Source organism: Pistacia vera, unplaced genomic scaffold (assembly GCF_008641045.1).
Source record: "Pistacia vera cultivar Batoury unplaced genomic scaffold, PisVer_v2 Contig577, whole genome shotgun sequence".
In the NCBI taxonomy this organism is placed as follows: Eukaryota; Viridiplantae; Streptophyta; class Magnoliopsida; order Sapindales; family Anacardiaceae; genus Pistacia; species Pistacia vera.
In genome coordinates this window covers 84,455-96,692 of record NW_022196420.1, presented here as the reverse complement: position 1 = coordinate 96,692, position 12,238 = coordinate 84,455, and the positions used below count along the sequence as shown (strand labels likewise).

Here is a 12,238-nt window from a genome sequence, read left to right as displayed (position 1 = left end):
TGGCCAACAACAAATAAGAAAGTAAAAATGAATACAACTTTCAATAACAAAGACCACTTTTTTCCTCCCTTTTGCTCTGCTTTCAGCTATCTTTTAATTCAGTTTTCAAGCCAAATCCACTCTTAAAGTTCCCAGAATCTCATCACCAACAAAAAACTGATCTTCTTTTTTTGTGTTGGAATTCTGGGTTCAGTTTTTTTTTTTATAGGATCTTTGTTGTGTGTAAATGGGAGCTTGTTGGAGCAACCGGATCAAGGCTGAGAGTCTTTCTAATACAGGTATTTTTAGTTGTTAAATGGTTGATTAATGATTGATTAAGTTTTAGTTGTGAATTGATTGGCTTGTTAATGAAGTTTTTGGGATGTTTTGAGAATGTTTCAGTAACGCACTCAACTTCATTTTCTGATTCTATGGATGTTATTTTAGTGAGATTTGTTAATATGATGATAGTTGTTATGTATGTGTTGGGATTTTTATGTTTGAGACTTGTTTAATTGCATAGCAGAATAAAGACACACCTCTGATTTACTGTTCTTCTCTGTCGTTTGGATTGGATGTTGTATCTTTCTATGTTAAGTTTGTGATTTTGTAGGACTTTCAGTGTGCTAATTTCTAACATTTTTATAGTATTTGTGTTAATGGAAGGAGTTTGTGATCTGGAGTTTGTGATCTCTACTTTAAACATATTGGTTTTACTTTTTACAAACCCCCTTTATATGTTCCTATCGTGTAGAAGTGAATTCAAGAGGTGGAAAGAACTTGAGCTCTTCTAGTAGCAAGGTCTCTTCAGCTTCTGTACCTCAAACCCCGAGGAGTGAGGGCGAGATCTTGCAGTCATCGAATATAAAGAACTTCAGCTTCAGTGACCTGAAGACCTCAACCAGGAACTTCCGGCCTGATAGCGTCTTGGGAGAAGGCGGTTTTGGCTCAGTCTTCAAGGGATGGGTTGACGAGCATTCGCTTACAGCTACCAAGCCTGGCACCGGCATGGTGATCGCTGTGAAGAGACTTAACCAAGATGGATATCAGGGTCACAAGGAATGGCTAGTAAGTTCAGATTTTGGTTGCTCTAATTTGTGGGTGATTGATTTGAACTTGTTTGAAGTGAGGACTATATAAAATTTCCTTAACTGATATGCTCTCTTTGGTACCTCTCTTTATGGCATGGTATTGATTCTTTTTCATGTTTTTGGGCATACAGACAGAAATTAACTATCTTGGGCAATTCCATCATCCTAATCTTGTGAAGTTGTTTGGTTACTGTTTAGAGGACGAGCATCGGCTTCTGGTATATGAGTTCATGCCTCGCGGTAGTATGGAGAATCATTTATTCAGGAGTAAGTTCCTCATATCCCTATACTTGTTCATATTATTCCATGAAGAGAAGCATGTTACAGCACTATTATGCCCAATACTTATCCTATAATGAAGCATTATTATGTACATTGAAACAGGGGGATCACACTTCCAGCCTTTTTCTTGGAGCCTCAGAATGAAAATTGCCCTTGGTGCTGCAAAGGGGCTTGCCTTTCTTCACAGTGCTGAACCGAAAGTTATATATCGTGACTTCAAGGCTTCTAATATCCTGCTTGATTCGGTATGCAACTTGGCCAGATCTTTTAATGTCATTTCCGTAACTTACTTGAATTTATTCTGGTCTATGGTTCATCAGAATTTACTTGCTGCACCGCTGACCTTTTTTTACTATGTTGGCAGAACTACAATGCAAAACTCTCTGATTTTGGTTTGGCCAGAGATGGACCGATTGGTGATAAGAGCCATGTGTCTACTCGGGTCATGGGAACATACGGATATGCCGCTCCAGAGTATTTAGCCACAGGTACAAACATGAGAAAATTCTTAAGTGAGACAGACACACTATGTCATCCGTATTTTACGTCTTTTTATTATTGTATTATTGTACTTCTATCCAATACAAAAATCTACTATCTTGGCCAGTTGTTTTAAAAATTAAAACATGTTTTTATTGGAAACACATACAAAAAGAAGAAGAAGAAGAAGAAGAATGACTTCTACTGGGATGTTCTGGCTGCATTTACTTATGTGTTATTATTATTGGAATGTACTGAGCAGAAGTGATGTATGTGGCCTGATCATTAATTTCGTTTTCTATTTGGAAGGTCATTTGACTGCCAAGAGTGACATATACAGCTTTGGAGTTGTTCTTCTGGAAATGTTATCTGGGCGACGAGCTATTGACAAAAATCGGCCATCTGGAGAACACAACCTTGTGGAGTGGGCAAGACCTTACCTGATCAACAAACGAAGAATATTTCGTGTCATGGATCCCCGCCTTGAAGGTCAGTACTCACTGCCTCAAGCGCAGAAGGCAGCTACTCTTTCGCTTCAATGCCTAGCTGCGGAAGCCAAGTACAGACCAGACATGGATGAGGTGGTAAAAGTGTTGGAACAACTTCAGGAATCAGGAAACATATCAAAAAGTTCTCAAAAAGAGCACCATGGACGAGGTCACATTCATTCGAATGGTCGAAAAACTGCTTATCCCAGGCCTTCTGCTTCCCCGCTTCGTGCGTAGGGAAGATGAAAATGATCTGCTGCAGCTATTTTTTCATTATTTAAATGCATCTTGGGTCTTGGCAGTATTATAACCGAGTTTGAGAATTGTACAGTTCTTGTTTAGCGTTTAGACATGTGAAACGTTTTTGGTTCACGCCCAGGTTGCTGCAAGATTGCAATCTGAGTTCTCTAAATATTTAGTTGTACTAGGAAAAAGTGTTTGAAATATGTAGGAGATTCTGTTACATGTAACTGGGCTTATTTGAGTTGTCTAAATATTACCTAGTTCTTGGGTTGATGTAACCTTGATTTTGTACTTAATGGAGAGATTGAATCTATTGATCTCCCTTTCTTCACACTCTACTATGTCCAGAAGTGAATTACATTGCATTTTCGTCCAGATATTGGTGTGATTTGAAATCGACAGAGCCCTACCCTGAAGAAACATGAAGTAGGATGTTTTCTTTTCAATGAAGAGTTTGAATCATGATATAAAATGAACAGAATTTAGCTGCTAACAAAATGCACCTGTTTTGCTAGTCTAGAGGAAAACATGCTTTGTCGATAATGAGCGGAACAAGATGTAGCTCATACGAAACAAAACCAGTATTTTTGCTATTGCAAAGATACAAACCAAGATAAGAAAACAAAAACAATTTGGTGAGATCAATGTTCTAGGGCAATTCATCGCCCTAACAGGGCAACACGATCCTTCTGTATAGCCTGGGATAGGTTGATGTCAAATAGTTCACATCGAATGGGCATCTCCATCTCATAAAAGGGATTCTTCAGTACATAATCTGTGTACAGTTCATAGATGACTTTCAAAAGACTCTCCATGTGCGGCGTTCCAGGTTCACAGACCACAAAGAACTTTGTCCCTGTACAACAAAATTGACAAGAATTCCTTTCAGCATCAGAAGAATATTGTCAATTTTTCACACTTGAAGAAATACGCCCCTTGAGTATTTCTCAAGGATCAATGAAATTATTGCAAAAACATCATTTTTTTTTTTTTTTAAATTACAGTTAACGATGGGAATGATACATATTCTTATGTTTGTAGATTTGGTGTTTCAAACTCAGGTCACATTGAAAGGAAAACTAATAAAAATTTTTTTTTTTTTTTTTGGGTAAACATGGTAATTATATAAAAATAAAAGAATTACTAAGTAAGTAGGGAACTCTCCTAACGAAAGGAGAACCTTGGACAAGCCCCCAAGGGACCGAACTACAAAAGAACAAGACAACAAGGATATACAATCCTTAAAAACAACAGCAACAAAAAAACACAAGAACCCCACTCAAAACCTAGAGTGCCTTTACAAAAAAGGAGGCAAAAAGAGCTACCTAAAGCAGCCAACCTGCTGCACCTGCATCAGCCAAACCGCAGCCCCAAAGAGAACCAGACAACACACCACAACTCCTAAACCAGCTGCACACTGTACATCCTGTATAAGCTTCTTAATGTGCCATCTACAACAGGTCCAAGCTTCAATACCAACAAACATCCCACTGAACACCCCTAAAAGCAGGCCACTCTAAAGGCTCAAATTGAGCCGAAACTAAGCTAGGCGTGGTAAGCAGATGCACTTGGAGAATTCTATATGGCAAGAAGAAAAAGAGTTAATTAATTTAACTACCCGGTTAGCTGACTCACAATCAGGATTCTATATGGCAATATGTGGCGGCTGATATTTCAAGTGTTACATGTATAAAAATGTTTCACAACAAGGTTACTCTGATTTTATGTCCTTGTAAAAGTGCATAGGGAGTTAACTAACTTAACTTTCTGGTGAGAGACTATACAGTTATGATCCTACATGACACTGTAACACTTGACGTCAAGTGTGATGTGTAGAATGAGGCAGGTGAATTTAGGTGTGACACGTAAAATGGGGTAGTGAATTCAGGTGTGACGGTTAGAATGATATCACAATAGTAAGTTATGAATTGAAGGATAACAAAATTCCCTCATTGCTATGGACAATTCTAGCTAATGATTCTTCACATAACTGGAACAAATACACCACAGAAATCCCAAGTCTCCCCTTGATTGGAGAAAAGGACCTAGAGGGATTAATCACAGGACAAAGAAAACTCATCATCCCTTCATAAGCACTACTCCAGGCTCAAACAAGGTTTGTATTGGCTGCAATCTTGTTCAGAAAAAGCAGAACCAGACCCCATTAAGCTTGCTGAAGTCAATTATAACAGAAGGGGTTCTTGGTGCTGCAACAGATTACTCCACCACTTATGAAGTTTAGCTAGCTCTCAAAGTTTTTACTGCTCACAAGACAAAGCTCATCCTACAGCCTAGGATGCAACTTTAAAATACAAGAAAAAGTAAGACAACCATGAGTATTTTCAAGATTAAGTCCAGTACTGACTAGAGCATTGTCCCGTGCTGTCTTTCTGAAGATGCTCTACACATGCAGATCTTGGCCGGGTTAGGATTAGAGTATGGTCAAATTGTTGTTATTGAAGATACATGGAAATCTTCATCAATTTTTCTAGCTCAATCTCAATTTGCCTCTTGATGTGGCTTTTTCATTTGTTTCTTAGGATTTACATGGCTGCATCTTGTTTCAATAACCTTCTTCATCATTCCTATTATTTTTTATTGAGTTTGGGACTTTCTTTCTTTCTGAAACTTGTTTGCTGCTTAATCTCTAGGGTCTTAAAAATCCATCGCTAGAATGCCTAAATGGCTTGAAAGCGCAAAGTATTCATTATGGAAATCCGAAGTTCTCCACTTAGATAGAGCAAATGACCAATCACAGAACTCTAATCTCCTAATAGCTTTATAGCAAGCACTAATCTAGGTCTTGGAGTGATAAGGACTCAAGTCATCTGCAATTTTCATGATTAGGGGGAAAGGCAAAAACATCTTGGACTGAAAGGGAATCAAGTCTCACAGACATGATAATTTCAAGGACAAAATTTTGGACTCTTGCAATTTTCATGATTAAGGGGAACGACAAACATCTTGGAGTAATGAGGAATCAGGTCTGGCAGTTTTTATAACCGTAAGGATAGAATTTTGGAACTAAGAGAAAACAGCAAACAAACCCAGGGAAGAAATAAAGACTATTGCAAATTAAGATTAAGTCGAGAAAATCAATCAAGATCTTCATGTCTCTTTAGGGATGACTAAATTAAAAGTGTTTTGAGTGCATGAGTTAGGAAACTGTTGTGTTTGTTGTTCTATATATATTAACAAGTGGGATTTGTCGATTTACATTTGTTGAATCTGCCATATTAATTGAAGATTAATCACTGCTCTGCTACCATGAAAAAAAAGTTCCAAAGAGCTAGCTATAGAGTTAGAGATCAAAAAATTACAGAGAGAGCAAGCAAAGAAATAATGGACAAGAAGAGACTTTTTAATTTATTGAATAAGTTATACCCTACATTGTTTACACACACATGCGTGGAATACTCTAAAATGGAAATTGTTGCAAATCATGTGAAGAATCATCAGCTATAATTGTGCATAGCAATGAGAGAATTATGTTACCCTTCAATTCATAACTAACTAGTGTAATATCATTCTACATGTCATACATGAATTCACCTGCCTCATTCTCCAAGTGACAGTTGACATCAACTGTCACATACAAGTAAGTTAAGTTAGTTAACTCCCTACAAACTTTTACAAGGACATAAAATCCGTCCTGATGTATCTTACCCAATGGATATGATTGGGCTATGTTACTCTGATTTTATCTAATCCTCTAAAATTTTAATATGATTGATTCAACTAACAGCAGGTAACAACTTTCTTTAACATCACCATGCTTGTGTTCTCATTTCTTTTTCATATGTTTGAGGCTCTCTGAATGACATACTTATAAAACCTAATACTTGGTTTGAGCCTCTGAGAAAATGCTTTTTTAATAAGAAACAAAGAAGAGAAGTTAGGATCCTAATTTCTCTCCTCAAACTCAACAAATTTCTCTGCAGAAGTTGAGATGAATAGGGACCATGAGAAAGTACAATTAGAATCAACCAACCAACCATGATGCATAAACACAGAAATTGAACTTTTTAAATTCTATTCTCTTCTAAACATTTCCTTCCATAATTTAGCACACATGAACAAAACTAAATTCAAAACAAAAACAGAATTTAGACAGAAATGAATGTAAAATAATAAGATCAAATAAAGTTACCAGTAAGAGATTGGAAGCAATGGAGATCAAAAGTATCCGCTTCAAGGAGTTCGATGCCCGAACAACCAGTAGTAGGGGATAACTGTTGAGAGATCGCGTGCATTGAATGCCATAAACTAGCCACTCTCAGGCTATCATTTGTGTCCATTCGTCCGGCTGATCCATAATCCTAATTATTCCACAAAATCAAATCATGCTCAATTTCGACAATCAAAGCAAAATAATAGAGGATAGAGATAATACCTTGTAGAAAATCAACCCGCCCGATTTGTTAATGATGTAGAGACTGTAAATTGCAGCCATTTTTAAGAGCTTTTAGGAATCAAATTACTTAAAAGGACGAAGAAGAATCAGATGAGAGTGAGACTCAAATCTCTATATGTCAATGGTATTAAAAAATTAAAATAATAATTAACTAGAAATCACACGGTCATCATAACGCCACGTATACATATTTTATATTTTTATTGAAACCGTGGCTATTAGAGGCGTTTCTACTGTTGTTGTCATTTATAAGACGCAAAAGAAAGTAGCGTGTCTGTGCATCTCAGTTACAGGTATATATTGATCCTTGGTTAGGTGGTGAGTGTTCCAACTGTTGAATTGGAAAGCTGAAAATGGCAGTGATGGAGAATTCAAAACCAACGGTGGAGATCAATGGACTGAAGTTCACATATCCAGGGATCGACGGTCATCCTCCGCCGGGTTCTACTCCACTGATTGACGATTTCTCACTTACTCTCAATGCTGGAGATCGCTGCCTTCTTGTCGGATCAAATGGCGCCGGTTTGTCCCCGATTTCAGCTTTTTTTTTTTTTTTTTCTTAGAACTAAGAATGAATCTGCAATTGAATTATGTTATGTTTGTAAATAGGCAAAACGACGATATTGAAGATACTCGGAGGAAAACACATGGTAGAGCCTCACATGGTGAGGGTACTTGGCAGGTCTGCTTTCCACGACACCGCTTTGACCTCCTCTGGTGATCTCAGCTACCTTGGAGGAGAGGTTTCACTTTTTTCCATCATTTCTCTTTTATGTTCTGTAGTTTATAAAAATTTTTACAAACTAATATTTGCTTCACTAAAAAATATATCTAATTTGATGATTGATGATTAAAAAATCGGTTCAAGAATATAGGATATACTTATTGCATGTGCAAAAAAAAAAAAACATTGCCAGTTTATTAATGGAGTATTTCTTTTACAGATGTTGCACATAAGATTTCTAGTTTAAAAGGCACCGCCATGATACAAAATAAATTGATTTGATAATCTGTTTAAACCTAACAATGGTACTTCATTACTTTAAGTTAACTTAATTCTTTGTTTTTGTCTTATAAAATTCTTATTGTATTGAATGGAGCTCTTTTCATTTTTGCAGTGGAGGCGGGAGGTTGCTTTTGCAGGGTTTGATGTTCCAATACAAATGGATGTTTCGGCAGAGAAAATGGTATTTGGAGTAGCAGGTATTGATCCTCAAAGAAGAGCTGAACTAATCAAGGTAAAACGCAATGAGTGATTACTCGTTTATTCATTACTCAATGATGGTGCTGTGATGTTTTGCCGATATTCAGATTCCTTTTATTTTCTTGGTAGTTTAGGTCTTAGATATTGATCTGTCATGGAGAATGCATAAGGTATCTGATGGTCAGAGAAGACGTGTTCAAATTTGTATGGGTCTCCTCAGGCCTTTCAAGGTACAATCTATTTCATTGTGCTTATGCTGTCAAGAATTCATCTTCATGCTTTGTAGAGCAGTCAAAAAATTTGTTGCGTCTCAGTACCAAATCCCTGTTTGTCTAGGTCCTTCTTCTGGATGAGATAACAGTTGATCTTGATGTGCTAGCAAGGGCTGATCTCCTCAAGTTTCTGAAGAAGGAATGTGAAGTGCGTAGTGCCACAATTATCTATGCTACCCATATATTTGACGGTTTGGAGAACTGGCCATCTCATATTGTATGTCTCTGGTTCCATTCTCAGAGCTATTTTATAAGAATTATTTTCTAAATCTATATTATTATAATGACTCTAAATGTTAGACAGTTTGTTCCATATGCTTCTCATCATCCATTCTCTTTTGTTGTTCTCAGGTGTATGTGGCTCATGGGAAGTTACAATTGGCAATGCCAATGAATCAAGTTAAGGAGATTAGCAAGCTGTCACTAATGGTAGCTTTCCACATCCAAACTTAAAATTTTGATTTGTAGTCTGTGGTTTGTATAGGTCACTGATTATGGCTGGTTTTAGGGTATCTTATAATTTTATTATGGATTTTCTGCATCTCTTATGTTCTTGGTTGAAATTGCAATAACCATTTTAGAATTGAACTTGTAGAGAACAGTGGAGAGTTGGCTGAGGAAGGAAAGAGATGAGGAGAGGAAAAGAAGAAAAGAAAGAAAGGCAAGTGGTCTTGCTGAATTTGGAGAACAAGTTGAGGGAAGCCGTGTAACTGGGGATCCAGCTCGTGCAGCCGTTCGTGCACTGAACAACGGTTGGGCTGCAGGAAGGCTGCAGTCCACAGTTGCTGGTGAAGAGAACTTTTTCTTGAGCTCAAACAGAGTTCTGAGGTAGTTGATGAAGTTATCTCAAAACAAGTTCTCGGATTTTTCCACAATTCATTTCAATAATTAGTTCTTTACCCAGAATTACACAATAAGTCAAATGTTGCTAGATGAATGGCATCACCTAGTAGCATAGTTTGCTTATAGTTCCATATACATATTTGTTTAATCTGTTTACAATTTGTCTTTTGATGTGAGCATATAAATCAAGTAAAATATATCCAACAAATATCAGTAAGTTACTTGGTGAAAATTAGGCAGATGTTGGATTCATGATTTCTTTGTACCATCAAAATATTACATCCATAAAATAACAAAGATTATGTTGTACTCTGGATTCTCTCATGTCGTGATAAGACACTGTCTATACATGCTAGTAATCTGGCTGTTTGCTCAAAACAAATACNGTGAGGGTACTTGGCAGGTCTGCTTTCCACGACACCGCTTTGACCTCCTCTGGTGATCTCAGCTACCTTGGAGGAGAGGTTTCACTTTTTTCCATCATTTCTCTTTTATGTTCTGTAGTTTATAAAAAATTTTACAAACTAATATTTGCTTCACTAAAAAATATATCTAATTTGATGATTGATGATTAAAAAATCGGTTCAAGAATATAGGATATACTTATTGCATGTGCAAAAAAAAAAAAAACATTGCCAGTTTATTAATGGAGTATTTCTTTTACAGATGTTGCACATAAGATTTCTAGTTTAAAAGGCACCGCCATGATACAAAATAAATTGATTTGATAATCTGTTTAAACCTAAAAATGGTACTTCATTACTTTAAGTTAACTTAATTCTTTGTTTTTGTCTTATAAAATTCTTATTGTATTGAATGGAGCTCTTTTCATTTTTGCAGTGGAGGCGGGAGGTTGCTTTTGCAGGGTTTGATGTTCCAATACAAATGGATGTTTCGGCAGAGAAAATGGTATTTGGAGTAGCAGGTATTGATCCTCAAAGAAGAGCTGAACTAATCAAGGTAAAACGCAATGAGCGATTACTCGTTTATTCATTACTCAATGATGGTGCTGTGATGTTTTGCCGATATTCAGATTCCTTTTATTTTCTTGGTAGTTTAGGTCTTAGATATTGATCTGTCATGGAGAATGCATAAGGTATCTGATGGTCAGAGAAGACGTGTTCAAATTTGTATGGGTCTCCTCAGGCCTTTCAAGGTACAATCTATTTCATTGTGCTTATGCTGTCAAGAATTCATCTTCATGCTTTGTAGAGCAGTCAAAAAATTTGTTGCGTCTCAGTACCAAATCCCTGTTTGTCTAGGTCCTTCTTCTGGATGAGATAACAGTTGATCTTGATGTGCTAGCAAGGGCTGATCTCCTCAAGTTTCTGAAGAAGGAATGTGAAGTGCGTAGTGCCACAATTATCTATGCTACCCATATATTTGACGGTTTGGAGAACTGGCCATCTCATATTGTATGTCTCTGGTTCCATTCTCAGAGCTATTTTATAAGAATTATTTTCTAAATCTATATTATTATAATGACTCTAAATGTTAGACAATTTGTTCCATATGCTTCTCATCATCGTTCTCTTTTGTTGTTCTCAGGTGTATGTGGCTCATGGGAAGTTACAATTGGCAATGCCAATGAATCAAGTTAAGGAGATTAGCAAGCTGTCACTAATGGTAGCTTTCCACATCCAAACTTAAAATTTTGATTTGTAGTCTGTAGTTTGTGTAGGTCACTGATTATGGCTGGTTTTAGGGTATCTTATAATTTTATTATGGATTTTCTGCATCTCTTATGTTCTTGGTTGAAATTGCAATAACCATTTTAGAATTGAACTTGTAGAGAACAGTGGAGAGTTGGCTGAGGAAGGAAAGAGATGAGGAGAGGAAAAGAAGAAAAGAAAGAAAGGCAAGTGGTCTTGCTGAATTCGGAGAACAAGTTGAGGGAAGCCGTGTAACTGGGGATCCAGCTCGTGCAGCCGTTCGTGCACTGAACAACGGTTGGGCTGCAGGAAGGCTGCAGTCCACAGTTGCTGGTGAAGAGAACTTTTTCTTGAGCTCAAACAGAGTTCTGAGGTAGTTGATGAAGTTATCTCAAAACAAGTTCTCGGATTTTTCCACAATTCATTTCAATAATTGGTTCTTTACCCAGAATTACACAATAAGTCAAATGTTGCTAGATGAATGGCATCACCTAGTAGCATAGTTTGCTTATAGTTCCATTTACATATTTGTTCAATCTTTTTACAATTTGTCTTTCGATGTGAGCATATAGATCAAGTAAAATATATCCAACAAATATCAGTAAGTTACTTGGTGAAAATTAGACAGATGTTGGATTCATGATTTCTTTGTACCATCAAAATATTACATCAATAAAATAACAAAGATTATGTTGTACTCTGGATTCTCTCATGTCGTGATAAGACACTGTCTATACATGCTAGTAATCTGGCTGTTTGCTCAAAACAAATACAGTACATACACACAACTTTTACATATAGACCAAAAGAGGAATGTTGAGTTTTAAGGGATTTACATTTTATACTGCCAATTGGTTGCAATGCTGTAAATGTTTTCAGTAGCAGGCTCTCGTGTTAGAACTTAGAATTAGAACTTGAAAGGCGTTGCATCCCATTCCCAAGAGAAAAAAGGGTTGGTGAGGATGTTGTATCATATGCATGTGGACCATGCTACTACCATTCACATGGCGGGGGAGGAAGAGGTGGAAAAGAAGTACATATGGTTGGAGAAAGTTCTCCTACCAAAAGACTTTTGGAGGCTACAACCATAACCACGTAGTTACATTTAACTAGTGTCGGTGGTGGTTGTTTTAGCTTCAACCATTCTTCTTCCACGTTAAGTGAGTCTGATATTTGTTTTAAGAGCTAACTTGATATTCTCATGATCATTGCTTTAATAAGAAATTACTAAAAACTTCCTTTAATTAAAAAAATAATCAAAACACCCTCGAAAATATCAAAACTCTCTTA

General features: G+C 36.8%; 4 protein-coding genes across 6 annotated transcripts; 3 read left to right on the top strand and 1 right to left on the bottom strand.

Annotated features, from left to right (window-relative positions):
- Nucleotides 1–2,894, top strand: LOC116109284 (receptor-like cytoplasmic kinase 176). 2 transcript variants are annotated; one of them, XM_031395516.1, is made up of 6 exons: nt 1–278; nt 737–1,047; nt 1,202–1,337; nt 1,455–1,597; nt 1,717–1,840; nt 2,142–2,894. In XM_031395516.1, the coding sequence occupies exons 1-6, from the start codon at nt 227–229 to the stop codon at nt 2,555–2,557; spliced, it is 1,182 nt and encodes a 393-aa protein (XP_031251376.1). In that variant the 5' UTR covers nt 1–226; the 3' UTR covers nt 2,558–2,894. The 2 variants fall into 2 exon arrangements, with proteins under 2 accessions (XP_031251376.1, XP_031251375.1); XM_031395515.1 differs by having other exon boundaries at nt 2–278; nt 734–1,047.
- LOC116109286 (trafficking protein particle complex subunit 4) lies at nt 2,834–7,090 on the bottom strand. Of its 2 annotated transcripts, XR_004124751.1 has the most exons (4): nt 6,957–7,090; nt 6,714–6,882; nt 3,067–3,419; nt 2,834–2,974 (listed from the first exon to the last, which is right to left on the bottom strand). XR_004124751.1 is itself a non-coding variant. In XM_031395519.1 (3 exons), exons 1-3 carry the CDS (start codon nt 7,014–7,016, stop codon nt 3,223–3,225), a joined length of 426 nt encoding a protein of 141 aa, XP_031251379.1. In that variant the 5' UTR covers nt 7,017–7,090; the 3' UTR covers nt 2,982–3,222. The 2 variants fall into 2 exon arrangements, 1 of the variants encoding a protein (XP_031251379.1); XM_031395519.1 differs by lacking the exon at nt 2,834–2,974 and having other exon boundaries at nt 2,982–3,419.
- A 130-nt stretch (nt 7,091–7,220) lies between these two features.
- Nucleotides 7,221–9,346, top strand: LOC116109296 (ABC transporter I family member 20-like). The gene is made up of 7 exons (XM_031395534.1): nt 7,221–7,499; nt 7,587–7,720; nt 8,096–8,215; nt 8,316–8,411; nt 8,518–8,670; nt 8,805–8,882; nt 9,049–9,346. The coding sequence occupies exons 1-7, from the start codon at nt 7,331–7,333 to the stop codon at nt 9,283–9,285; spliced, it is 987 nt and encodes a 328-aa protein (XP_031251394.1). The 5' UTR covers nt 7,221–7,330; the 3' UTR covers nt 9,286–9,346.
- Nucleotides 9,347–9,670: 324 nt separating this feature from the next.
- Nucleotides 9,671–11,645, top strand: LOC116109297 (ABC transporter I family member 20-like; the record flags this gene model as incomplete). Its single annotated transcript, XM_031395535.1, has 6 exons — nt 9,671–9,760; nt 10,137–10,256; nt 10,357–10,452; nt 10,559–10,711; nt 10,845–10,922; nt 11,089–11,645. Coding segments are annotated over 6 exons (774 nt in total), but the record flags the coding sequence as incomplete, so codon positions are not given.
- Between the last annotated feature and the right edge of the window lie 593 nt (nt 11,646–12,238).